This window comes from Typopeltis vanoorti, chromosome 6 (assembly GCF_054136105.1).
Source record: "Typopeltis vanoorti isolate ZY-2024b chromosome 6, IOZ_Tvanoo_1.0, whole genome shotgun sequence".
Lineage (NCBI taxonomy): Eukaryota > Metazoa > Arthropoda > Arachnida > Uropygi > Thelyphonidae > Typopeltis > Typopeltis vanoorti.
Window position 1 is genome coordinate 70,779,295 of NC_143554.1, and position 27,545 is coordinate 70,806,839.

At 36.1% G+C, this 27,545-nt stretch overlaps 1 protein-coding gene across 3 annotated transcripts in view; it reads right to left on the reverse strand.

Moving 5' to 3' along the window:
* The window catches only part of LOC150105526 (cilia- and flagella- associated protein 210-like), a 199,299-nt gene that overhangs the window by 24,392 nt on the left and 147,362 nt on the right, over window positions 1-27,545 (reverse strand). For all 3 annotated transcript variants that reach the window (XM_090394239.1, XM_090394238.1, XM_090394237.1), the window contains exon 8: window positions 24,333-24,525. In XM_090394239.1, the coding sequence (XP_090250365.1) occupies window positions 24,333-24,525 (193 nt within the window). The remainder of the gene's footprint in view (window positions 1-24,332; window positions 24,526-27,545) is intronic.

Genomic DNA, 27,545 nt, shown 5'->3' on the forward strand with positions numbered 1-27,545 from the left:
TCCAAAGCTGGTGATTTGGATTAGAGGGTAGATAGATATCAAAGAGTGGTTTATGGAGGAGCCGAGTCCAGGAGAAGGCAGGTGACTAGTGGTGTACCTCACGGCTCAGTGCTTGGTCGTCTATTGTTTAATTTGTACATCAATGATATTAGGAATGCTTTGAAAGGAAATATCCACTTGTTTGTTGATGATGCAAAATTAGGAAGAGCGATAGTCAATTCAGATGATGTAGATATCTTGCAGGATGACTTAAATAGGCTATGGTATGGACTAGGGTGAATGGCTGTCAGTTTAACATGCCAAAGTGTAGGGTGATGCACTTCAGGAGGGTGAGATCACATGCTGTTTACTATATTGATGGAACTGAACTGCAAGAAGTTGACGAGGCAAGGGACTTGGGAGTTATTGTGGACAGAGAACTTAAGTTTAAAGGGCACGTTGCAAAGATTGCCAAAACATCACATTAAATTACATGGTTGTTAAAGAACACACTAACAAGCAGGGATAAGGAAGTTATTGTTCCACTTTATAAGGCATTAATAAGACCACATTTGGACTATTGTGTACAGATCTGGTCACCTGGATTTCTTGATGATGAAGAAATGGTGGAGAGGATTCAGACGCGAGTTACAAAGATTGTTGCAGGTCTGTGGGATGTTCCCTACGAGGATAGATTGAAGATCTGTGGGCTCCAAAAACTAGCTGATATACGTAGAAGTGGAGATATGATAGAGGCATATAAATTATTAAAGGGATTGTATAGGATTGATACTGATGACATTTTTAAGACTAGTGCAGGAAGGGAGAGAACGAGGGGCCATCCCTGGAGATTATGTAAGAGCGTGGGTAACAAGGGTGTTAGGACTATATTTTTTGTTTGGAGAGTTGTGAATGGGTGGAATGCATGGCCAGAAGTGGTTGTGAATGCTTTGTCTGTGAATGAATTTAAGAAGTAGTATGATAGGTATTGTGTAAATAATGGTTAGTGTGTCAATGTAGGGTCTCCCGCAATGAGCCTTTTGACTTCATGGAGACACCATTATAATAATAATAATATGTTCTTTACAAAAGAAAGAGATGACAACTGCTTATCAAGTACATATTCATTTGTTTTTCATGTGCCAAGCATGTAGCAAAAGGATGTAGTATATGAAAAGAAAATTAACAAATCATGCTGCTAAACATGTAGTTGAAATGAAAACAACAAATTCAATCAATATTTTAATATAACTTTTCAGTAATGATTCTGACAAATGCAGCAATATTTTTAACCTTGCTTTTTTTTTGTAACAATATGTTTGACATTAATATTCTAAGTATATTACCTCTGTCTTGTTGTTGCTGTTGTGCTATTGGAGTTAACACTCACTAGGGGAATTCACTTAAACACTCCACATCTAAACTTTAAATTTATTCACATTCTTAGTATTTGTCATACATTAGGACTCATTTAGGACTCTCCATAAAAAAAAAAAATCTATTCCTCACTCCCTTATTCACCACACTCTTACACAACTTACAAGAAGCAGTTTTATCATCCACCCCCCATATCTTGTTCTTCACTCTGTGAATAATTCATTCTATATTAATCTTACAAACCCATTCACCAACTTATTTCAATCATATGACTACTGTTTACAGTTTCTTGAAACATTCATGTAGATTACACAGTTGTGTACATGTGTCTTTGTCATAGTCTTAGCTGTAATAGTCTTATCAGAATATCAGACCATGACATTATATAAATGTCATATTGAAAGTTTATTTTTCATTTGGTTAGAGTATAATAAAATTAGTTTAATCCTTTATCCAAGTGTGTGCAAACAAAGTTTGCGCCTGAAAGTATCTTCAGGACTGGGGTAAGGTGGTACAACACTAGGGCAACTCATTGCAAAGGTGGAGCAAGATACCAACACTCTATCTCAGTAACTCCTATAATTTTGCATTATATAATTTTGCATTATAGGAGTTACTGAGATAGGAGTGTTGGTATCTTGCTCCACCTTTGCAACGAGTTGCCCTGGTGTTGTACCACCTTACCCCAGTCCTGAAGATACTTTCAGGCGCAAACTTTGTTTGCACACACTTGGATAAAGGATTAAACTAATTTTATTATACTCTAACCAAGTGAAAAATAAACTTTCAACATCTTTCTCTAAATCCAGAGTAATTTATTAAAAAAAGGGTGGCACACCATTTGGCAACTCCTATAGGTAGAGATGACCTGCTAATGCTTCTGCCTGGTATCTCCACTTGGGGCTGGCTCCCACTGAAGAGACCTCAATAAAGGTCGAAACTAGTCTGGGTAGTGGCCCAGATATAATGTTTTGCATTATATAGGAGTTACTGAGATAGGAGTGTTGGTAGCTTGCTCCACCTTTGCAATGAGTTGCCCTGGTGTTGTACCACCTTACCCCAGTCCTGAAGATACTTTCAGGTGCAAACTTTGTTTGCACACACTTGGATAAAGGATTAAACTAATTTTATTATATAAATGTCATAGTCTTATCAGAATTCTATCCACAAGAAGTATTATATTTCGATACTGAAAACAAAGCACACAAATTTCATCCTAGATGTATATGATGATATGTTAGTTTATTTTAATGGTATTGATTATAACACAGAATGATAAGAAAACAATATTTATTAACTTATTAGCTGATATTGTGGTCTTCAGACCACAAGAACAGTTTGTCATAGTACACGAAACAACAACAATTTGGTATTACAGTGGGACTAGTTTTTTTTATTTATTTACACAAGGAACTAAAGTTTCTAATTGACAACATCTATGTAGGAAAAAGAGAGAAAACAAGTATTAATTAGATCTTAAAATGAATGTCTCTCAGATTTTTGGTAAATTTATACAGCCATACTAGTTAAGGTTTGGAGTATGTTTTAAAGCTGCTGTTGATACCAAGAATAATTTCTCTGACTTATGACTTCTGTTTAGCACTTTTGTTTTCTTCCATTTGATCTTATGTGAAGGGGTATTATCACCTTATCATCCAAGGCATGGTCTGCTAGACCTAACTTGCCATAATGATGGTGCCGAATGTATTTTTCGTGTTCACCAAGGCAGATGTCAAAAGTTCTTGTCTGTCCATAGTAGGTCAGGTTACAAGAGCAGGGCACTTCATAAACTCCTAGATGTGATAAAGAAAAAGGTTTGTCCTTAGGTGAACAGATGAGAGTTGCCAATTTGACACATGGTTTAAATATGGTGCATATCTGATATTTATTAAGCACTATCTTTTCAGATATGCCATGAATGTATGGAAGTTTTGCTGTAGTCTTGTGTGATAGGCAATGGAGGGGATTTCTGGAGAGCACTGAGTATTTCTTGTATCGAATGGGGATTAATTATAGCCATTGGCTAAGAAAGCGTGATGCAAGTAAGTGAGTTCAGTAGTAAGAGGATTGTCACTAGAGCAGATAGCTCTAGCACTGTGAATTAGTGTTTTTAGGATACCATACTGCTGAGCAAGGTGATGATGTGAATGTTTCTGCAAATATCTCCCTGTATGTGTGAGTTTTCTATAAACAGAAAAACATAATGAACCATCAGGAAGCCATGTGATTAGTGTATCTAGAAAGCGAAGACAATCATTAGTTTCCTGTTTCATTGTGAAGTGGATTTTAGGGTGTTGGTTATTTAAATGCACTAAAAATGTATCCAATGTGTCTAGACCCTGTGACCAAATAGCAAACACATCATCAACATAGCATAGCCAAACCACTAGTTTGAGAGTTGCTTCATAACTAGGGTTTTCCAAGTGTTCTATGTAGAAATTGGCTAGAGGGGGGGATGGGGGGGGCATTGCTGTCCCATCTACTGTTTGTATATCTTCCCTTTCCATGCAAAATAACCTGCATGAACTGCAAATTTAAATAATTCAACTATATCTGGAGGGGGGATTTTAGCAAATCAAGGGTTTCAATTAACAGTCATCATCATCATTGTTTATTTATAATTTTATGATTAGAAATAGGGAAACCAATCAAAACAAATAATAGTCTGTGTATACTAAGATAGGACTTGGAGGTTCTTATGATGTGAAAGAAAACTAGGCTCCTCTGTCATATGCTAATTGACGGATCTCTGATGCAGAGAGTTGGGGGGAAATGGGGAGAATATTGCTGATGTATTAATATTGAGTTCAGGGTCTGCCTCTTTTTCTTTTATAAATAGGGAAACCAATCAAAACAAATAAGTAGTCTGCATATACTAAGATAAGACTTGGAGATTCTTATGATGTGAAAGAAAACCAGGCTTCTCTGTCATATGCTAATTCACGGATCTCTGATGCGGAGAGTTGGGGAGAAACAGGGAGAATATTGCGGATGTATTTCCAATACTGAGTTCAGGGTCTGCCTTTTTCTTTTTCCATCTGTAGGGGCGTAAAGGACCAGAGCATCAAAAGGTGCAGAGGGTGGATGTCTAAGTTGGTGATCAAGCCATTTTATTTGGTTTCTTTGAACAGTGCTGACCAGAGCATCAAAAGGTGCAGAGGGTGGATGTCTGAGTTGGTGATCAAGCCATTTTATTTGGTTTCTTTGAACAGTGCTGACCAGAGGATCTTGCTGGGTTTCATCTAATATAGTAGAGTTGGGAATGTGGTCTTTCCAGGAGTAATCCAGGATATTTCTTAGACAAGTAGTTCCAAAGCTATTTATAATATCAGTTGCTTCTTTTGTTGAGATGTTCCAGGTCTGGGAGCCATACCAAAAGACAGACTGGCTAGTGCACTTGTAAAGATGAATCTTCATCTCCTTTGAGATGAGGCTCGACTTCCATACTTTATTAAGACTTTTGTGTAACTGGAGTGTTTTCTGTTTTCATTTCTTAATGTCTGTTAAGGACCGCACGGTTAGCCTAGTGGCTTTGCGCTTCGCAACCATATGCCTGGGGAAGGAGTGTCCCAGGTTCGATTCCCGTTGTAGACGTGAGGAATTTGAGGATCTTCCTCAGGCATAGCCAAGTTAGCCGGTCTTGGGCGCGGTCAGTAGGGTTTTTTCCGCCAGTTTATCTGGCGTTTTTCATCCCGCAAACAGGCAAACCGGCCCTGTGAACATATGCCTCTACAGTCAAAAATATATACCCCCCCAGCGGCAGACTAGGCGACGGGTCGGTTGGGAGTAGTACTAACAAGAAGTCGCATCTAAAAGTAACACGCGGACCCTGCATGGGAAGCGGGAATAACGCGTAGAAGAAGAAGAATGTCTGTTAAGGAATCTGGGATGAGTTGTCCCAAGAATACAAAATCCTCTACTTTGTCAAGGTGATCATTTTGATTTATATAGATGTGCCCATCTATCTGATTTATTAATATCTTTGTTTTTTGGGAGTTTATTTTTAGTCCAAATATTTCTGCAGTTCTCCTAAGGCTGTTAAAGTGGTTTGGGGCATCTGTAATGTTGGAGACAATGAGGACTATATCGTCTACAAAGCTCAGGTCTTCAAGGTGCATCTGTATATATGGGTCTTTGATGAAGATTCCAGATTTAACTTGAATCAATTTAAAAATATAGTCAATCACTATGATGAATAGATATGGGACCAGAGTATCTCCCTGTAGGACTCCTATGGCGATGGAAAAACTGTCTGTTTTGTCTCCATTAACTAGTACTGTGGCTTGATTGCCCTGATAATTTTAGGTGGAATGGCAGTGCATTAGTAAATAGTGAAGTAATATCAAAACTAATCATTGCATCTGAATTTTTAAGATACTGTTTTCTAGTATACTTTTTAGGTGAACAGAGTTTTTAACAAAGGAGGGAGAATTATTTGTGAAGGGGATTAATAATTTAGCTAAATGTTTAGCAAGTCTGTATGTGGGACTGTTTATACCATCCACAATAGGGCATAGGGGTGCACTTTCTTTGCAAATTTTAGGTGCTCTGTACAATCTGGGTGTTTTAACATGAAAAGACTTGAGTTTGTTTACTGTTTCTTTTGGCCAGAAAGTGACTTTCTTCAATAATTTGCAAACTTTATTCTTTTGAGAGCCAGTAGGATCACAATCTATTATTTGGTATACAGACTGATCTTGTAAAAGTATGTGCATTTTGCTTTCATATTCAGCTAAATTCATCACCACAGTTGCATTACCTTTGTCTGTTTTAGTTATAACAATATTATTATTTGTGAATAGCTCTTTTAAAACACTCATTTCTTTTTTTGGCATATCATTTTTTGGGAGGCTTGGATTGGATTAAGATGTTGGCCACATTCAAATGAATGTTACTGGCTATCACTGGAGGCAGGTCATGTTTCCCCATTCAATGGAAGCCAATATTTTGGCTTTTGGAACTTTCCTGGGAGTAATGGCAAAGTTATGTCCTAGACTTAACATGCTAACAGCTTCATCTGTTAGGGCTACCAATGAATAATGAATCAAAATTGAAATGATTCACAAAGTTTAAGAGAGATCCTATATATATATCAAATTTCATCCAGCTAGTTCAAATTATTAACATCAATTAAAACCACTTTATCAATAAAAATAATCTGGTTGAATCCAATCAAACCTGAAATGAAGCAATACTTTTTTAAGATATTAGTTTTTCCAGTTTTTCTCAAACACATGATCTGCATCTGCTTTTTTTCCTGTATTAATTCATAAATACATAATTCTGGTAGATAGGTTTATACGTTGGTTACTCATAACTATTATTTTTCAGGAAATAACTAGCTATGGTGGCTCTAAAGAAGAAAGTATATATCAGGCAATGATCAAATGCATGAGAAGTATAAAATTAGAGCTATCAAAATGACAAGCATGGTAAGAAATCAAAAAGTGCAATATAGGAGACTGGCAGGCCAAAGGAAATCCAAGGGAGTTTCTTCCATTATAGAGGAGCAAGATAATAATAATTGTGGAAAAGTGTCCTAGTGAATTGTGATAGTGATGAAGTGACAACTGCAGGAAAAAGTGAATTATTATAACCTGATACCTCCACAGAGTCCAAGAAATCATCAAAGGAGTTCCCTCTACACCAAACAACCTGCTATCTAAACTACTTAAACCACCATCCACATTTTCCCATCTACCACCACTAATATATTACGTTTAACTATTTAATGAGTACTTTGTTGGTGTATTTCATACTGATGTGAATTATATAGCATCCAAAATGCAGAAATTTGCCAGCCTGGTTGGCCAAGTGGTTAGCATATCTGCTCTCCAACCTCCAACCATGGGCATGGATGTCTTTAGATGGGAGGTACATTTCATCACTTGGTTTGAGACTTCTGCCCACTTATTAGAGGCCTGAAGTGATTTGAAAAAGTTCCATGTTTGGTCTCTAGAGTAGGGTTTCAGGACTATGTAAAAAATAAATAAATAATGCAAAAATATACATAAAAAATCAACAAATTTAGAGAAAACAAATTCTAGCCCACCTATGTACAAATGTATTGTAGGGTTATGATTCATGGGTGGAAGTCACATAAAAAAAAAAAGGATCGGAAGAGAATGAATCAGAGATGTGTGAAGTATTAAATATGAGTAAGCTAGATGCTACTTTAATAAGCTGTGTAGTTGAACTACATATCACTGGATCTTTTTAGGTAATGAGCAAAGAAGCTGACCTTGACCCATATTAAATGAGAATCTTCAAATAGCAAATAGGAAGGTTTCAAAAAAGGAGTAGAAGGGGGGACAAAATAGTGCCACTGTACAAAAGTGGTTGTAAGATTGATGGTGGTGGTTTTACTATACATCAATTAGTATATCAGCAGTTACCATTTCGAGTACTAGAAAAATTAGTTGGGGCAAAGAATACAGGCCTGAAATGAAGGGTTCTCTGACAACACATCACACACACCCAACAATGTGAGTGAGTGAGTGAAGGAGGGGTAGGTCTGCTTTAAGCAATCTGCTTCCATTAAAATGAAAATAAGTGATAAATATGTTACATAAGGGCACTTCACAAATTGCTGCATGACTATTTAGTATACAAGTTGATGGAGATGTGAATAGATATTAGACTATGGAGATATGAATGGATATTAGACTAGGAAGACTGATGAAAATGTGAATGGATATTAGACCAGGAAGATTGATGTAGATGTAGATGGATATTTAGATTAAATTAGAAAGACTGGTTATTTGAACAGATTTAAATACTTTTTCTTCGTTGGATATGGAGTGCAAAGCATAAATCTCATTCATCTTCTAGAACAGATCTGTGCTCTAAAAAAGTGGATTAGATTCTGGACCTAAGGATGGTTGTCAGCAGATGTCTGAAGTTCAAAGGATGCATCACAAGAATTACAATCACTACACAATGCATTGCTCCTAAGGATAGATAAAGAGAACAATGATGCATAAAGATAAGGAGGTGGATATACCACTGCACAAGATAATGATCAAACCACACAAATGTTATTATGCACAAATTTGCTCATCTAGTTTCCAATGTGATGTGAAAACTATGAAAAGGCCCACTAAAGACTAAAGAAATGTTAGCTATGGGGAAAAGTTGAGAAAATGTAAATTGCAACTGCAGTTTAGTGGACAGATGGAAAAGAGATGATGTGATAAAAACATTTTAGTTGGTGAGGGAATTTTAGGTATTAACAGAATTATATACATTATATACAGAATGAAGTGAGAAGCATTTCCTGGAAGTTATATAAGGATGTGTTGAAGAATGAGTAAAGAGCAGTTTTTACATGGAGAATTATGGGTAACTGGAATGCACTGCCAGAACACATTGTGATTAACTGGAGTGTGAATAAGTATTAAGTTAGATATCATATGTGTATGTTGCTAGTTGATTGCTATACCTCCTGAAATGAGTATGGTGACTCCATTGATTTCTCATTGCATCTTATTTACGCTAAAGGCAGCTGGAGCAGATAATATTCAATAATATTTGGGCATATTTTATATTGAATATTATCTACTCCAGCTGCCTTTAGGGTAAACTTATTTACATCTTATTTAACTATTTAAACTTATAAACTTATTTACATCGTTGCATCTTAATGCAACGAGAAATCAAATGTTTAATATAATTAGTCAGTTTTTATGTGATCATAAATGGATGAACACATCTTGTGAACTCAATTAAGTTTTTATAATACCAAGTTTTTCAAAAAAAAATTATGATGTGAATTCTTATGGATAAAATTTTCTGTAATTAAAGTAGTGTGAAAACTTAAGGCACCATTTCATGCATGAGTGATTAATGAAACAAGAAAAGGCAGAAGGTTTATTAGACTCAGTTTTAACTGTAAATCTGATGTGTGAACAGATACTGTTTTATCTCATCAAAATGTATAGAGCTAAATCACAAAGATATTATGGGTCTCACAATAGAAAATAACTGTTATTGTTCTAAAGTTGGGTGATGGGCAAACGCATGGCTGTCCTGTCTATTTGCTAAAATCTTTTCTTGTCGTGGAAAGTAGCTTGAATAGATTTCAAAAACAAACAAGCTAACAAAGTCAGGATCAATTCTTGCTTTAAAAGAACTTAAGTCAAAGATACATTAATGAAAAACAGGACTATCATCATCACCATCAATTTCCTGAAATGTGCCCTTAAAGGGTGTTCAGATTACTATGACAGCACTACATGATTACTATTATTCTTCTATCATCAATTTTCCTCCAAATTAATCTCTTACTTGCTGTCATTCTGATATTGTTGTATCTAACATTTTGTGCTTCTAAAGCACTTCTGACTAAATCAACCCACCTAGACTTTTGTCTTCCTCCGAGTTTGTTTCCTCCAAACTTAGCAACAAACACCTGTTCTAATAACCTTTCCTTGCAATTCTATTTAAGTGACCATACCACATCAGATTAGCTCTGCTCACACATTCTTGAATGCTAACAATGTCAATTTCCTTCTGAATATCTTCATTTTTAATATGATTCTGCCATTGCCATGTGTTAAGGTCCCTAATTTTTCTCAGGACTTTCATATCTGTGGTCTGGTCTCTGATCAAGTGCATTATTTCTAACCCAATTCTCAGATCAGATCCATAACTTAAAAGTGGTTTGAACACTGTCTTGTATACTGTGAATTTGGTGCTTTGGCTACTTTCTCTCTTCTTCTTCTTCTGCAGCTTACCCCACTTAAGTAGGGTCACTGTTTCTAATGAGTCTCCTCCATATCCTCCTGTCTTGGGCTGTAACCACATCAAAGTTCTTCATCCTCAAGTCCTCCCTCCATCTCTTCTTTGGCTGCCCACACTTCCTCTTCCCCTGAACATCCATCTGCATCCTTTCTTTTCTGCATACTCGTCCTCCCTCCTCATCACATAACCAAACCATCTCAATATTGCCTCTTGTATCTTCGCTCATAAGTTTGTAACTTGAACTTTCACTGTTCCCCTTACATAGTCATTTCTCAGACGATCCTTTCTGGTCACACCATATATTCACCTAAACATTCTCATCTCCATTACCTCCATCCTGCTGATGTTATTTTTCCTCAGGGCCACAGTTTCCATAGCATACGTAATAGCTGGTCTCACCACTGTCCTGTAGATTTTTCCTTTTAGATTGACCAACACCCTCTTATCGCATAGCACTCCAGCTATCTCTCTCCAGTTCCTCCATCCAGCTTGTATCCTGCATCCCCATCCTCTTTCACTGTACTTATCTAAAGTCACTAACCATCCTGATGACATTTCCTTCCAGCTCCATATCTGTCTCTTGGCTGCCATCCACTTTGCAACACACTGGTTACCCACCACATTGGCTTTGTTTATTATGTTGTTGATTTCCAAATTTAACCTGCCATCTTCACTAAAAACTGTCTGAATAGCTAAAATAGTTTACTTATTCTATACGTTCTACATTGAGAATGCATCTGAAGTTTTCTATGTCCCTGCCTATTTTATAGTTTGGTCTTTTTATTGCTGATTTCCATGCCAAATTTGTTACAGCTGGTATGCAATTTAGAAAATCCTGGAGACTTTGAAGTGCAAGTTTGCTGCTTAGCTCTTTGCTTTATGCAGATGATGTTGTACTCCTAAACACACAAGGGAAGTTCAATATCTCAAATTCTAATATCAGGTTTGATGTCACTTTTTTTCATAATGCGACCCATATAGATGATCACTAAGAGTGGAGATAATGTGCATCCTTGTCTTACACCTGATCTGATATCAAACCATCTTCCTATATTTCCTTCAATTCTAAATGTTGACTTACAACCAAAATATAGAGTATGTATTGCTCTGTATAATGTTCCACTTACACCCATATCTAAGTCTCAGCTCTGACAGGGGGATTGGAAAAGAAGATAAGATAGCTCCATTGCATAAAGGTGGTTTCTAAACAGAGGTAGCAAACCACAGACAAATTAATATATCAGGAGTGGTTGCTAACATATTTGAAAAGTTGGTCAAAGGTAAAATCCAACATTGGGTGGATAGGGATGCAATACTCTATAGTGGGCAAGACAGCTTTGTAAAAAGATAGGTTCTGTCTTAGTAATTTATAATAAAGTTATGGAATTGGCTAAAAAAAATGGCTACACCATGATATCGATGGACTTTGCAAAGACATTTGACAGAATACTACATAGAAAACTATTACAAAAGTTGGAGCAAATGGGAGGCTCTGGTAGCTGACAGATAGATACCACAGAGTAGTATATGGTGGAGTGGAATTTAGAGGAATGAGGGTGACTATTGGAGTACTTGAGGGTTCTGTACTAGGGCCACTACTCTTTAATTTGTATATCAATGATACAGGGAAAGATTTAAGAGAAGATATTCAGTTGTTTACTGATGATGCAGAACTACTGAAAGCAATAATAGATAAAGGTGATATAGATATCCTGCAGGATGATTTTAAAAAATTGTCATTATGGGCAAAGGATAATGACTATCAATTTAATGTTGCAAAATGTAAGGTTATACACTTCAGGTTGAAAAGGTTGCATGTGGTGTATCATATTGATAGTACTGGATTATAGGAAACTGATGAGGTTAGGAACTTGGAGCTAATGGTAGACAGAGAATTGAAGTTCAGAGGGCATATTACAAAAGTTGGTAAATGGCTCAAAGGATTACTTGAATGTTGAAACACACACTAACAGTAAAGATAGGAACGTTATTATCCCTCTTTATAAGGCTGTGATTTGGCCACATCTTGACTATTTTGCACAGATTTAGTTGCCTGGATTTCTTTAGGGACTAGGAGATGGTAGAGAAGATTTGGAGACAAGTGATTAAGCTGGTGACAGGTCTGTGGAATGCCATGGAAGGATATCCTCTTTTCTGCCTATCACTAAACCCAAGTTTCGTTGATAGGCAGAAAAGAGGGGACATGATAGAAACTTTTAAGATATTAAAGGGAATTTATAAAACTGAAGCAAAGAAAAATTTTCAATATTCAATATATGATAAATAGTCAGAGAACTCAGGGCCATCCATAGAAGTTGTGTAAGTGTGTGGGGTGTGTGGACCAGATTTTTTGCATGGAGAGTGTGGAATGGATTGTCAAATTAGTTGTGAGTTCCCTGATAGTAAATGACTTTAAGAAGAGGTTATGATAGGTTTTGTTTGTGTGTGTAATAGTTTGGGTCTCCCACAATGAGTCTCCAGACTCCAAGGAGATACCATATAATAATAATAATAATATAATTATAGTGATTTGAAAAGCTTTTCTCTGAGTACCTTGTTGTATGCCTTTTCCATCTACAAAACTTAAGTACAGATCCTTATCATATTTTCAAAATTTCTCAACTATTTGTCAAAATTGAAAATCTGATCTGATAACCTCTGTTTGGCCTGAACCCAGCTTGTTCTTCTCCAAGTTTCTCTTTTACAATGTTCCTCGGTTCCTTTTCCAGCATGCTGCATAAATCATACTTTGAACACTCAGTAGAGAAATTCCTCTGTAATTTTCACATTCATTTTTATTTCCCTTTTTTATAGATGAGTACTATGAGAGCGCTACTCCAATCATATGGAATTTGATCCTGTGACCAGGCCATCTGAATTCAGTAATAGCCACTGTAAAACTTTTATACATCCACATTTAAGCATTTCTGGTTGAATATCATCTAAACCAGCTGCCTTTTCACATTTCAAATTTTTGATAGCTTTTTTCTACCTCAAATACTGATATATATACTCCTATTTGAAAATTTTCTAATGCTATTCTGTCACTGATGAGAACAGATTGATGGTTTGTGTGTGTTACCAAGTTTATGTGGAAGGAGGAAAAAAAGGACATGATAGAAACTTTACTAAAGTGGTTGTACAAGATTAATACAAAAGAAAATTTTCAATACATGATAAGCAGGAAAAAAACTGGAGGTCACCACCCTAAAAGTTGTGTAAGAGTGTGATTTAGTAAGGTGTTGACTAAATTTTTTGCTTGGAAAGTTTTGAATGAATTGCCAGAGGTAGCTGTGAGTATTCTAACAGTGAATAAATTTAAGAAGAGGTATGATAGATACTGTATGAATAATGGCTAGTGTGAGTCTTCTCCCACAGTGAGTTTTCTAACTCCATAGAGATATTGTGTAATAATGAGTAAAACAACTTATACTAATACTAGTAATAACATCCATGCAATTCTTCTTACACAGATAGGCACCATATGCAGTTCAGTATATTATTAAGTCTTCATATGGCTGGCCTCCACTAAGGTGTTGGCAGGCATATGGGAAAGAGATATATGTGGAACAATAAATCTGATGATTATAACAAACTCAGAGGACAGCTTGTAGTTATATTATGGAATGAGAAATTGGATAGAAAGGAGATCAATGCTGCTTGCACCTTACTCAGAAACTACTTGGCAGAAAAAATGTCTGAATGTCTTCTAAAGGTCATAAAGTTAAATAAGGTTGGTGTGAAATAGATGAATGAAGAGGTGTGGCAAGTCTGAATGAAGAGGACATTACAAAGGCAACACAAGATGACTGGCATTAATCAATTGTACAAATCAATTGTGAAGAGTACAAAGAGCAGGAAGAAAGGCAAATCACTTTATGAGAGTGTAAAAAATGCAGTATGAGCAGCAGTTAGCTAATGAAAGTAAAAAAAAAAAAAACTCTTTCGATACATGGCCAGTAGACAGAAGGAATAATTATTGAAGAATGATATTAGTTGGTGAAAATGGTGGAATGATAAATACCAGAGAGGATATAGTCAAGGTAGTCAAGGTACTAAATGAGCAATTCATAAAGATATTTCATCCTTGTGAGTGACATCATGCAGAACTTGAGTAAACTGGAAGGGAAGAGAATACGAAAAATTGAATAAGTTTAAGGCTGCAGGTCTTGATGATATATCACTGCATGTTTTGAAGAAATGTTCCAAAGACTTAACATCATTAATATACCTTTTTATCATGAGCCTTAAACTAGGCCATGTTTCAAAGATGTGGAAAGACAGCAAAATTGAGAGATGTGACAAGACTCAAACTTTGAATTATGGACCAATCTGTGCATCTGGAGTAGTTAAAGTGTTTGAGAGGTTAGTGAGAACCAAGAAAAAGAAATGAGTTAACAACAGTAGCATGCATTTGATGGACAACCTGGGTATGTTAAAGAAAGATTGTGCTTTAGTAATCAATTTACTTATTACAATAAGATGACAAGTGTATTGAAAGGGATGAGTTTGGATAATAAATCAGTGCATTGGATTGGAGATTGTTTTTCAGATATATATATATATATATATACATATTAGCAAATTGTGTACTGGGGAGCAGTTATCCACAGTGATGTGCCCCAAGCGTCTGTTTTGTTGTTAAACTTGTACGTTAGTGATATTGGGGAAGGTGTGAATGGGGGATATGCAGTTGTTTGTAAATGATGCAAAGTTGGAAGAACTAAGAGGGACAGGGTAGATGTTCTGGCTTTACAAGAGGACTTGAAAAGACTAAGTGAATGGGTATGGGAGTGGAGTTACAAGTTCAATGTTGTAAATTGTGAAAGTTTGAAAATAAAGGAAACAAAGATGGGATGCAGAGTATTCAATCAGTGGGGATATCTTAAAGAAAGTAGAGGAGATAAGACATCTAGGGATGATGGTGTGGACAAGTACCTAAAATTTTGATGATACTGCCGAAATTCTGAAGAAAACACAGAGGATTATGGCAATGATGCAGAGGACACATGTGTAGAAGTAAGGATGTTATGGTTCCATTGTATAAGACTTTGATCAGGCTGCACATATTTAGTCATCTGGTCATTATTGTGCACAGATTTAGTCATCTGATTTTCAAAAGGATGAAGAGATACTGGAAAGGGCAGAGACAATTGACCAAGCTGATTTCTGGTTGGAATGCTGAATATAAAGACATATAAGGGAATGCAATTTATCAAGTCTATTGAATGGGGGGGGGGGATATGATTGAGACAAATTGGTAAGGGGTTATTACCAGATTAATCTGGATGAGGTTTTTGCATAGAATGGGTGAAGGGGGGGGGGGGAGGACAAGAAACCATCCCTTGGATGCTATATAAGGAGGTTGTGAGTAAGTGTGTGTTGGGAGGGGGGGGGGGGATGAGGAGTAGGTTTTTTGTATATAGAGTGGTGGGTGATAGGAATGCACTGCCTTAGTGCATTCCTGAGCGTGAAGATGATGAATGCATTTAGGGCACAGTATGATGAGCTATGTATGACTCCTATGATGATGCTTTGGACTCCATGGAGGTTTGATGATAATTATATTAATAATAGCATAAGCCTATCTCAAAACTGGTGGATATACCCAATCTAATTCTGCACATCATCCATCAGAAAGCATAGGTATCATCAGAAACCCTACACATAAATCACATCATCTGTTCGTTCTCCTTTGATCTATAGTAGAAACTGGACACCATCAAAAAACAACCATGCTGTTAAATAGATTTAACCTCATCTGGAGGTTTAATCCAAAACATCATAGACACCTACAATCCAATGTTGAATGTAGAGCTCTGATTCCCCACATTCTGGTATCACCAAACAACTGCACAAGAATTAGTTTGGCATTCTTTCCCAACAAACTGTCTACCTACTATCAGTCCACGAAAGATAAACTTTCACTGTTATCTCTGAGCCTCCATAGCTCAGTGGTATAGATGAAGCCCTTTGGGTGAAAAGACCTGAGTTCGATTCCCATCCATATGAGGAACCTTTATCTGGTCTCTTTCAACTAAAGGTGAGCTAGCCAGCATCATACAGAGGTGGTGGGGGGTTCACCTGTTCTGGAGGACGAAAATCCTGAGTTTCCAGGTGAACCCCCCCCCCACCTCCGTATGACACCGGCTAGCTCACCAGCCCCTGTGAACACACACACGGACTACAGTCACAAAATAAACTGTTATCTCTATGAATGTTTACCAAGTGCCTTGCAAATGATGTCACTTGTATTTTGGACAAATTGAGAAATCTACCTAAAAGAGATTTCAAGACCACCAATGCTACATCCATTACTGGAAACTTGTATATGGTCTTGCTCAGCATGAGGTCAACACCAATCAATAAACTGTTTAGTCAAAGACATGCCAAATCTGCAGAAGTCATTTCACATATGAATGTGTATTCAAAGAAACTGAAGCCCTAGTACATCAACTTAACCTTAATAAAAATGACTACACATCCTTATCAAAAGTTTGGAAGACTCTGATTCTCAACAAACTGAAATAATGATTTTTTTTTAACAGCCTTACATCATTATGTATGTCAACATGAAAGGTAAAATTCATAGCTGTATGATCTTCCTTTTGAATTTGCTTTATTGCTCTAAAGATGGTCTGTTATTTTGGCACAAGTACCTCTAAAAATTTAATAAAGTTTTGTTTGAAATTTGGAATGTTTTTTCAGTTTACTTCAGGAGAATATCACGATGTCATAAATAGTCAAATTAAGGACTTCTAGAAATTCACTTTCTAAATGTCTATTAGCTGTATTAATTAAAGCTTACAGTATATGAATAAATGACATAAACATGGCATGCTTTGATCCTGGGACCAAATTATCTAATCCTCAACACAGTGACAGTATTAAATGTATGAAAGGTTTGCAATTTTGGCAGGGGTGGAGAAGGGGGGAAGATTCACATTTAAAAAAATGTAGGAAGAATATCAACCAAGTGACAACACTATACCAAGATTATGCAATTAATGCAAACATGTTTGTTCACAAGAAGCTTCCCAAACTTGTCAGCCTTCCTACACGTTTCTTCACCATGAAGAATAATATAGAAAACATGTTGGGATGCCACTATATGAAAATACACTACATCATAAAAAAACCCCAAAGAACTAATAAAATCAAGTCTGTCCAAAGTCATGTTTAATCATGATTCATGATGAAAGAAGCTTCTTAGGAATCAGCCATTTCCACAATATAATCACTTTTTTTTTTTTTGAAGTAATGAAACTCAACCACTGTTCTTATTATATAAAAACATTAAGCTCATAAGATTTATTCTTCCAATAACCAACCTATGCAAGAACTACACAGTATAAAACCATTATACCATATGAGAAGAACAGGAAGAACAGGATACATACTTTGATTTTAAGACCAGAGTTTGCAGTAGATTGTGAATACACTGAATTGTTCCTTGTTTCCAACAGAAGTAATGTGGTTTTGAAGGTACTCTAAATTATGTGATGAGTCTTTAACTCCATGGAGGTCTGAGGAAAATAATATGTAACCAACCTATTCAAAATCTGCACAGCACAAATCCAGTGCATCATACAGTATTCACGAATCCTAAATGATTTAGTGCATCTTAAATGCTTATGTTTCCTATTCCACATCTACAGATGTGGAATAGGCTTCTTTATTCCCCCCCCCCCCCCCCCGCCAGAACCTGGGAGACTAAATCTGCACACAATAATCCAGGTGTGGTCTTATCAAAGCCTTATAAAGAGGCAAAATTACTTCCTTATCCTTACATGTCAAGGTTCGCTTCAACATAGCAATTATCCTCTGAGCTGTATTTGCAACTTTTGCTATGTCACCTTTGAACTTTAAATTCGTATCCACCAATACACCAAGATTCCTTGCCTCTTCAGTTTCTTGTAGCATAACCCCACTAATATAATATGCCAGTGGAACTCTAATCACACCAAAGTGCATAACTTTATACTTAGTAGAATTAAACTGACAGCCATTTTCATTTGCTCAGATTTCCAATCTATTTAAATCATTTTGTAATTGCTGAATATCAGTAGCATCCCTGATTGCCCTGCCTATCTTCGCATAATCAGCAAACAATTGCACATCTGATAATAGACCCTGCTTGATGTCATTAATGTATAGATTAAACAACAATGGCCCAAGGACTGAACCCTGAGGTACACCACTGGTTACCTTAAATCTGGCTTATTCACACCCACTGTATACCACTTTTTGATATCTGTCTGTCAACCATTCCCCTGATCCAAGTCAATAGATTATATTCCAATCCCATATTCTCCAGTTTATGCAACAGCCTTCTGTGTGGTATCCTATCAAATGCCTTAGAAAAATCCAACATTATCATGGTGTATCCATTCCCTTTATCCAACTCGGCTGTAACTTTGTTATGAAATATGAGCAAATTGCTAAAACATGACCTTCCTTTAATAAATCCATGCTGTTCTCTGCAGAGTATAGAATGCTTGTCTATCCATTTCTGTATGCAAGTTCTTACCAACTTCTCTAAAATCTTCACTACCACACCAGAGATACTAATAGGTTGGTAGTTAGACACATCAGTTTTTGCACCACCCTTGTGCAATGGAACTATCATACATTCCTTCCATTCCAGTGGTATCATTCATGAGCTGAGACTCAAGTTATACAAATATGTAAAAGGCCCAGCCAATTCAGCTGAACATTCCTTTAGCAAACGGGCTGACATTCCATCTGTCCCTATTGACAAATTCTTATCCAGGTTATGCAAGAGCTCTTCAACCTCATTTTCATGAACCTCTAACTCTTCATCCAATGTAACAGTAGCACTATGCTACATACACCTGGTTGATATATCTTAGCAAAGTGAGCTCTCATTAACTGAACAATCTCCTTAGCTTCTGACACTCGTGTACCATCTACATTCAATTCAACGATAAAATTCTTTTGGATTGCCTTTAGCTTGCATGGCTAATTTATTTTCATACTCCATTTTAGTTTTCCTCACAATACTTGTTACTTTTCTGGCCTGAGTTTTATATATTTCATAACTCCTCTCACTCGCACGATATTCTTTGCACATCATCTTCTTCATGCATTGCTGACATTTTTTCCATTCAGTAACTGATACCATGGGACCAAAGATAGTATTCTTCTAAGTTGATCATAATTTCCAGCTTTGTAGTTCAGCATGTAGCCTGTTTTAATCGGAGCTTCAATACAAGTAGATACTTCCCAAGAACAGCATGATCACTGTCACAAATTGGTGGTAAAATATTCTTGACAGAGATCACTTCTGATGCTATGAGCAAATCCAGCTCTTTGACCTTGTGTTTCTTCTTTCACATGCTGCTTGAGAAAGTTGTCTCGCAACAATTCAATAAATTCCTGCTCTTTGTTATCATGAGATTTCTCTTCTACCCAATTAATGTTTGGAAAATTAGTCATCCATAATGATCATTCGCTTGATACCCATAAGGGTAAATTGGCGATGCATCTCTTCGTCCCCCACAACTGATCCACCAGGTCTGTAGCAACGCACCACCATATATTTCATTCTGTTAACCTCCACTTCACACCAGATAGACTCAAACTCATCGCTACATGGGACATTGTTACCATCATTGTTTTCTTGTATTTCTACCCTAACTGGACAAGTCATTTGATATCATTAGTAGCACTCCTCCTCCTCCTCCTCTCCTATCTCTACGGTCATTCCTAAAAATAGTATATCCGTTACACTTGATCTCACTTAGCATATCTGATTCGGATAGCCAGGTTTCACTAATGCCAACAATCTTAGGCCATATCATATTCAATAAAGCAACAAACTCAACCCTTTGTTTCTAATGCTCCTGGCATTTGTGTACAGGCATAATAAATTATGACCTAGCCTATTCTTATAATTAGATATGCAATCTATTTGGTCTTGTCCTAGAATTTTCTCTTTTCCCTCCCCAGACATACTTAAAAGATCCGAACCCAAAGCATATTTTTCCACTCCTTCGCCACACACCACTTAAATTTATCACATTTGCATACCATAGCTGAACTTTCACACACATTTTTCCCATTCCTCCCTTGATGATCTAGTTTCCCTGACTCTCTGCATTAGGTCTCATACCAAGAAGTAATTTCTGTGGGTTTTTGATGCCAAATGAATTCAAGTTCAGGCCATCATTCTTATACAAATCTTTTCTGCCATCAAACATCCAACCCCCACACATCCATATCTTCTACATAACCTGCATGTGAAATCATTTGCTATCATCGCCCTCCGTCTTAACTCAGTACTATCATATCTAGGTAGTAATCCTACAATTTTTACTCTTTCACATTTCTTTCTCGCTTCTTCCAACAGACCATTTATATCTTCTCTCATACTATGTTTGTCACCACTTAAATTATTAGTACCTACCAGAACTACCATTTCTTTTTTTGGTTTTCAATTACGTTTATCATATTTTTAATTTTTGCTCCTGGGAAACTAGAAGTGGTGACTCCCTCGGCAAGCACAAATTTTAAAATTGAGTCACCATATACTATGGGAAATACTGATTTACACTTTGTTTTCAGCTTTGGAAAAGAAATGTTTATCCAGTTTTTTTATTTATTTATTTTTTTATTGTGTTTATTCTGGATCTTCCTTTTTTTTTTTTTTTTTTTTTTTTTTTTTTTTTTTTTTTTTAAGTTCTTGGAATAAGTCCCTCAAGAGCTTTCACTGGGTGTATGGAGTTATCTATAGCACCACCATAAATGTAGAGGGCCCCCTCTTAGGTTCAAGTTTCACTTCCTGAGAAATAATGTATTAACAGATGTATCAAAAAGACAATCTATTCTCTAATTGTAATTCTGTTATCTCCACAGTGGCTTCTTTGGAATGTTGTTGCTTTTACAACTACCATTCTGTTATCTTGTCTTAATCTCCAATCTTTATTAAGAATATTGCCTAAATATTTGAACTTCTCAATTCTATACGTTATTACCTTCAAGTAAGATTTTTGCATCTTCTACAAAGCATTTATTTCTGGATCATATGTGTAGATATTTATCACTCTTTTAATTTTTGTCTACTTATAATTAAGCCACATTTTTAATAGCATGATCTAGCCTTGTGCTTGTGGTGATTTCCTGAAGGCTTAATTTGTTCTCTGCTAGATCAATGTAATTTGCAAACTTCAGATGGCTTATTCTGATTACCAATATCTCAATTCTCCAAGGCTTAATTTACAATGTATGCAAGGAAGCAGTTAAAGAATGTTCGTAACAGCTTGCATCCCTATCTCACTCCATGCCCTATTGGAAAGGGATTGTTATAGCTCCCTTTAATTTCAATCACATTTTACAAGATGAATACAGGATGAAATCAATCATGTTACCTTCGTACCTATTCCACAATATTGAAAAATTTTCCAAAGAGCATCATTCCAAACATCAATTAAATTATGGCACATTAATTTCTTATGTTCCAGATATTTTTTTTCTCAGATGATACAAGGTGTAAATACATGATGTACTGTACTACTATTCTTTCTAAATAAAGCCTGAAATTCAGAAACTTGATACAATTTTTACTTCCATTCAAAAAAGTAGATGTGTAAAAAATATTTTGCTTGGATGACTGATAACTATCCTAAAATTATATGGATTATATTAAAAACTATATATTATCTGTACTATCCATTATGCACTATAAACTGCATAAAATCAAGATATACTATACTGTGGGGCTCTGTCCAATACTCATTTTTCTTGCTCTGTGCTCACACTCTATTCTTCAATAAAATTTTTCATCCATTAATGTTTTGTAAATGAGTGGACAATAAAACTAAATAGAAAAATAGAACTTAAACAGGAAAATAGAATAGTTTATTTGTATCACATATGATTTTCTAGCTTTTGATATGGATTACTGTAGTGCAATTTAGGTTAAAAACATAACTGTCTCTGAAGAAAACTCACTGAGTTTGGAAAGAATGGTAGTCATGACAGTTATTCTCATGTGATGTCAATTGATGCTATATGATCACTCCATTTCACACTCTTTTCACAATAAATGCAATGTCACTCTTTGAAGTTTTGGTTTAATAACTTATTATTGCTAACCATGGTATCATTAACAGCCAATTATTAATCAATAACTGAACTTTTTATTACTAACAATGAATAAGAAGATGGGGGGGAATTGATCACAATGAACTCAGCCTAGATACTGCATCCCAAGGAGTGAGTGAGTTAAATCTCATAGGTCACTCCCAAGAACTCAGCTATGGCATTACATAGTGAGTCATTCTCAAAACATTAGCCAAGAAAGCAGATTGAGATTTTGGTTCTTATTAATAGAGAAATATGCCAACATATCAATGCAAGATATTTGAACTTTTGCAAAGTTATATAGTTCGCCCACCGATTTGAGGTCCCTCGACACTTCTGCGCATCTCAGAAAAAGAAGAATCCATTCCAATAATAGGGTAATCAGTCCGTATAGTGGGATGAGTTGTTTATTATTACCGGTCGGAAAATTAACTTCTCTTTTATGATTATTGTAGTTAACTATGTTGCTTGTATAACAGTTGGAAAATTTTACCTATAAAGCACGTGATTTCGCGTGTTGGCGACCAATTTGGACGTCCTTCATTTTTTTCTCCCCTTCAGCATGAATCGACTATTCTTGGAAAGACGCGAAGCAGGGACCTGGAAACGGTGGGCGAACTATAGTTGACTTGCAGGAACTTGGCTTGTATGAAATTCCAACTTTGCATAAGTTCCTGCAGAACTTATGCATAGTTGGAATAACAATACATATCCACTTTTTGGTATGTAGTTGTGTATGTAGCCATAGGATACTATCTTCTAGGTTGTATGAGCTCCATATCATGTGGAACTAATGTAGCAATTCTAGCTGATAGATACATCTCCATAATCTCAGTAGTTCGTTATTATGTAGACCTAGAGATCTGCAGCCTGTTTTCAACATTGTCGAAATACCTTTATCATGACCTAGTGTCTGATGGAATCATTTAGTTAGAGCCATCGAGACATCTTACTAACTTCTGGCTTTCTGTTGCAACCAAAGAAAAATTAAATGTAACCTGAAAGTATGGTTATCAAGTTGGTGAAACTCTTAAAGAGCATTAACAAAATTAGCACATGCAACTAAAATACTTTAGTTGCATTTGTTAATCTTGATGGCTTTACAGGCTCTTCATTCAAAATCATAATTTTTATCTCCAAATGACAACAACATAACAATCTGCTAATTTTTGATATGGATTAATATAGTGTATGTCAGGTTAAAAACATAAATGGTCTCTGAAGAAAACTCACTCAGATTGGAAACAATGGCAGTCATGACAGTTAGTTATTCAAATGTGACTTCAGTCCTCCAGTACCTCACAGAGTTTTGGGAGTGAAGCCTTCTTCTAGAAGAAGTGGTAGGGGTAGCAGATGCCCTTTCCACACAAAGTTAGTAGGACCATCACAAACATCCATGCCCATGGTGGGATTTGAACCTGCAGCCTTTTGGTTGGAGAGTGGATATACTAACCACTCAGCCAACCAGAAAGTGTCATGACAGTGAAAACTCTGAAAAAAAAAAGTGTTCCTATTGTGATCGTGTCTTTCAAGCAGTGTAATATCATGTTGGAGGCTTAATGGATTGTGTACAGCACTCAGAAAGGATTAAAACAGAATTTAATACTTCCTATATTTTGTCTCAGTCACTGAGACATCTTCAGGGATTACAAAAAAACCAATGAAATATATACACAAATACCACACAATACTAAGCCAACCATGGGGATGACTCTAAAGTCCTATCTAAAAAATCAGATAGGACTTTAGAGTCAACCGTGGTTGGCTTGGTATTGTGTGGTATTTGTGTATATGTTACATTAGTTTTTTTGTAATCCCTGAAGATGTCTCAGTGACTGAGACGAAATATAGGAAGTATGAAATTCCGTTTTAATCCTTTCTGAGTGCTGTACACAATCCATTAAGCCTCCAACATGATGTCCTCACAGCACTTAAGCCTCAACACAAACAGTGTAGTACTGAGTGACTTATAATAAAAGTAGGATTAGTGTGCTGCATGCTATCACTATAAAACTTGGATATCTCAGTGCAAATTCCAATTATAATGAACAGTTAAGAAATATGGATTTTTTTTTAATGCTTTACTTGTTAACTTATCAAAATTTGTTTGAACCAAAATGCTGTTTTACCTGCTTGAAGTGATTTGCAACCATACCAACAATAAATTGCCTTCTTTTTTCAGCATCAGCTCTAATTTTTTCTTTTTCTGCATCTTCTTTTTCTTGCACTGCTTTCTGATATATACACTCTTCAGTTAGTTTTTTATGACCAGCTATATTAAGAATGTTGTCTGTAAGCTTGTCTTGTCTTTCTTTTACTTGTCTGAATATTAAGGAAATTAGTCAGCAAACAGCAGTAACAAATCTTTTGTAATCGCTATAAATTTAACTATTACTATGCACATAAACAAGACAATTATCAGAAAAGAGAAATATAAAATTAAAAACAGAAAAAAGTAATAAATTATAACAAGTTGGCCTGGTTAGCATATCAACTCTCCTTTATCAGGGCTTTTGATGAAATGTGAGCATCTCATATGGAAATGGCAAAGTTTTTCCTCCCAAAAATTAAGGGTTTTCATCCCACAAAAACATGCAAAGTGGCCAGAAGAAATTTACAAACACAGCACACAATGCAAATATGATTAATCTCCCTATCATAAGCAGTAATCAGACAAAGAAACTGAGTTATATGTCCGTGACAAGCTGTTGAAGCAAAGAGTAAGAGAGATGAGATGGAGTATGAAAAAATAAATAAAATAGAAAAAAAAAAAACATCCTTAGCCCATCCACAGTATTAATGTCTTTAGGTTGTTTACAAAAACCTTTTGTGCATGGAATGATTGGAGTAGAGCTCTCATAGTACCCATATGTAAAAAGGGAAATAAAACTGAATGTGAGAATTACATTTCTCTACTGAATGTGAGAATTACATTTCTCTACTGAATGTTCCTGGTAAGATTTATGCCAGTATACTTGAGAAATAGTTGAGAAGGATTGGTGAAGAACAAGCTGGCTTCAAGCCAAATAGAGGCTGTCAGGATCAGATTTTCACTTTATGACGAATAGTTGAGAAATAATGGGAATATAAGAAAAATCTGTATTTCAGTTTTGTAGATCTGGAAAAAGCATATGACAAGGTGCCAAGAGAGAAGCTACTCAAAATGCTAGAATTATATGGTGTCACTGGGGCATTATATCAAACAATACTTAGTCTTTATTTAAGTTGTAAGTCAGCAGTTGGAATTAAAGGAAGTATAGGAAGATGGTTTGATGTTAAATCTTGTGTCAGAGAAGGATGTACATTATCCCCTCTGTCATTCGTTATCTATATGGATCACATGATGAAGGAAAGTGTATTAAACCTGATATAAAAATTGGAGATGTTTAATCTCAGCTGTTTACTTTATACAGACGATGTTATACTTCTAAATAAATCCAGTACAAGTCTGCAAGATTCCCTGACTAAATTGAATAACTGTTGTAATAAATTTGGTATGAAAATCAGCAATAGTAAGATGAAGACAATGAAAATAGGCAGAAGCATTGAAAATATCAACTGCATTGTGAATGGAGAACTTATAGAACAAGTAAAACATTTCAGCTACTTAGGCACAATTTTTAGTGAAGATGGTAAATTAAATATGGAAATAGACAACAGAATCAACAAAGGTGATATGGTAGGAAGTAAACTGAATAAATTTATATGGAATAAGAGAGAAATTAGTCAAAACAGTGTTCAAACCAATTTTAACTTATGGATCTGAGAGCTGGGTTAGAAATTTGGGGGGTGGCGCTAGGGTCGCTGAAGCACGTGGTGTGGTAAAAAAAAAAAGTGTTTTTTAAATGGTGTATAGTGTGAATACTTTTGTGAATTGTACTACACTTTTTTTCTCAGTAACACAAGCGTTCTTTAGTGGCTCTGCTTTTGGAGTTTTGTTGTTATATATTGTGTTATTTTTGGGTTACCGAGAAGGCGAGGTCACAGTCGACAGCATTTGTAGTGAAAGAGAATTTAAGTTTTCACTATCTAGTATGGTTGAATATAGCTTTATATTTAGCATTTATTTATATATACATTTATTTATATATATATATCTATGATACAGTGTTCATATATATTTTAGCAATTAGTTTAGTAGTTACTTGGCAGTATTTTTTTTCCTAAATAATTTAAGGAAATTACGTCAACTAGGATATACATTAAAATAATAAATTTTAATATACTTCAATATTTCTCAACGTGACGTTGCCATTTTCAAGAAACTTAAGAACAAGACACATGCACGCAGGCACAACACACAAATAAGTGAGGAAGAAGCAGGAAGCTATTATTTCTCCTAAAGTCCTGATTGTGCCCCCTAGCGGGCAATGTTGGTATTCTTGAGCGATTGGGCTAAAGGTCTTCTGATGTAAGTTTCCCAAATTTGAGGCAGTCTCATGCAGCCAAATTTGTTGAGGTTTGGATTGTTTCATAGGGCTGAAGCTGATTCAATGAAAAGCCTTTCATATTTGTATTTACTACGGTGTATTATCGTGGCTTTTTTTCCACCATATTCTATGGCAGGTATCCAGCACATGGTCAGCAAGACCAGAGTGGCTGTATTGGTGAAACCGGATGTAGTCCTTGTGTTCTGAAATTCTGATATTTGCTGTCCTGCCTGTTTGGCCAAAGTAGGGCAGCTTACAGCTGCACGGGACCTGGTATACGCCAGGTAGGTCTAGGGGGGGGGGGGAATGGTTGGTCTTTAGTAGAGCGGATAAGGGATGCCAATTTTTTATATGGTCTGTAACAAGAAGTTAAGTCATGTTTTTTTAGGATTTTTGTGATTTTTTCCAAGGTGCCTCGGATATAGGGTATGGTGATGGATTTAGAGTAATCCTTGTTGTGAGGGAGGGGAGGGGAGGTTGTGGTTTACTGGTTTCAATATTTTTTGGATTTTTTTTTTTGGGGGGGGGTAGCCATTGGCTGAGAAAGTGTTGAGAATGTGGTTTAGTTCTGTGGTTAGGGCATTGTCATTTGAACAGATAAATTTAGCCCTGTTGTGTACTGTCTTAATGACTCCATACTGTTGCGAGGAGGGGGTAGTGGGATTGTTAGTGAATGTATCTGCCTGTATGGGTGGGTTTTCTATAGACTGAGAAAACCATGGTTCCATCAGCCTGGCAGGTGACTAGTGTGTCTAAGAAAGGAAGGCAGTTGTTTTTTTCTTCTTCCAGGGTGAATTTGATTCTGGGGTGTTGGTTGTTTAAGTGTGTTAGGAAGGAGAGGAGTGCATCGGACCCATGTGGCCAAATAGCGAATACATCATCAATATACAGCGAAGCCAAATGGTTGGTTTT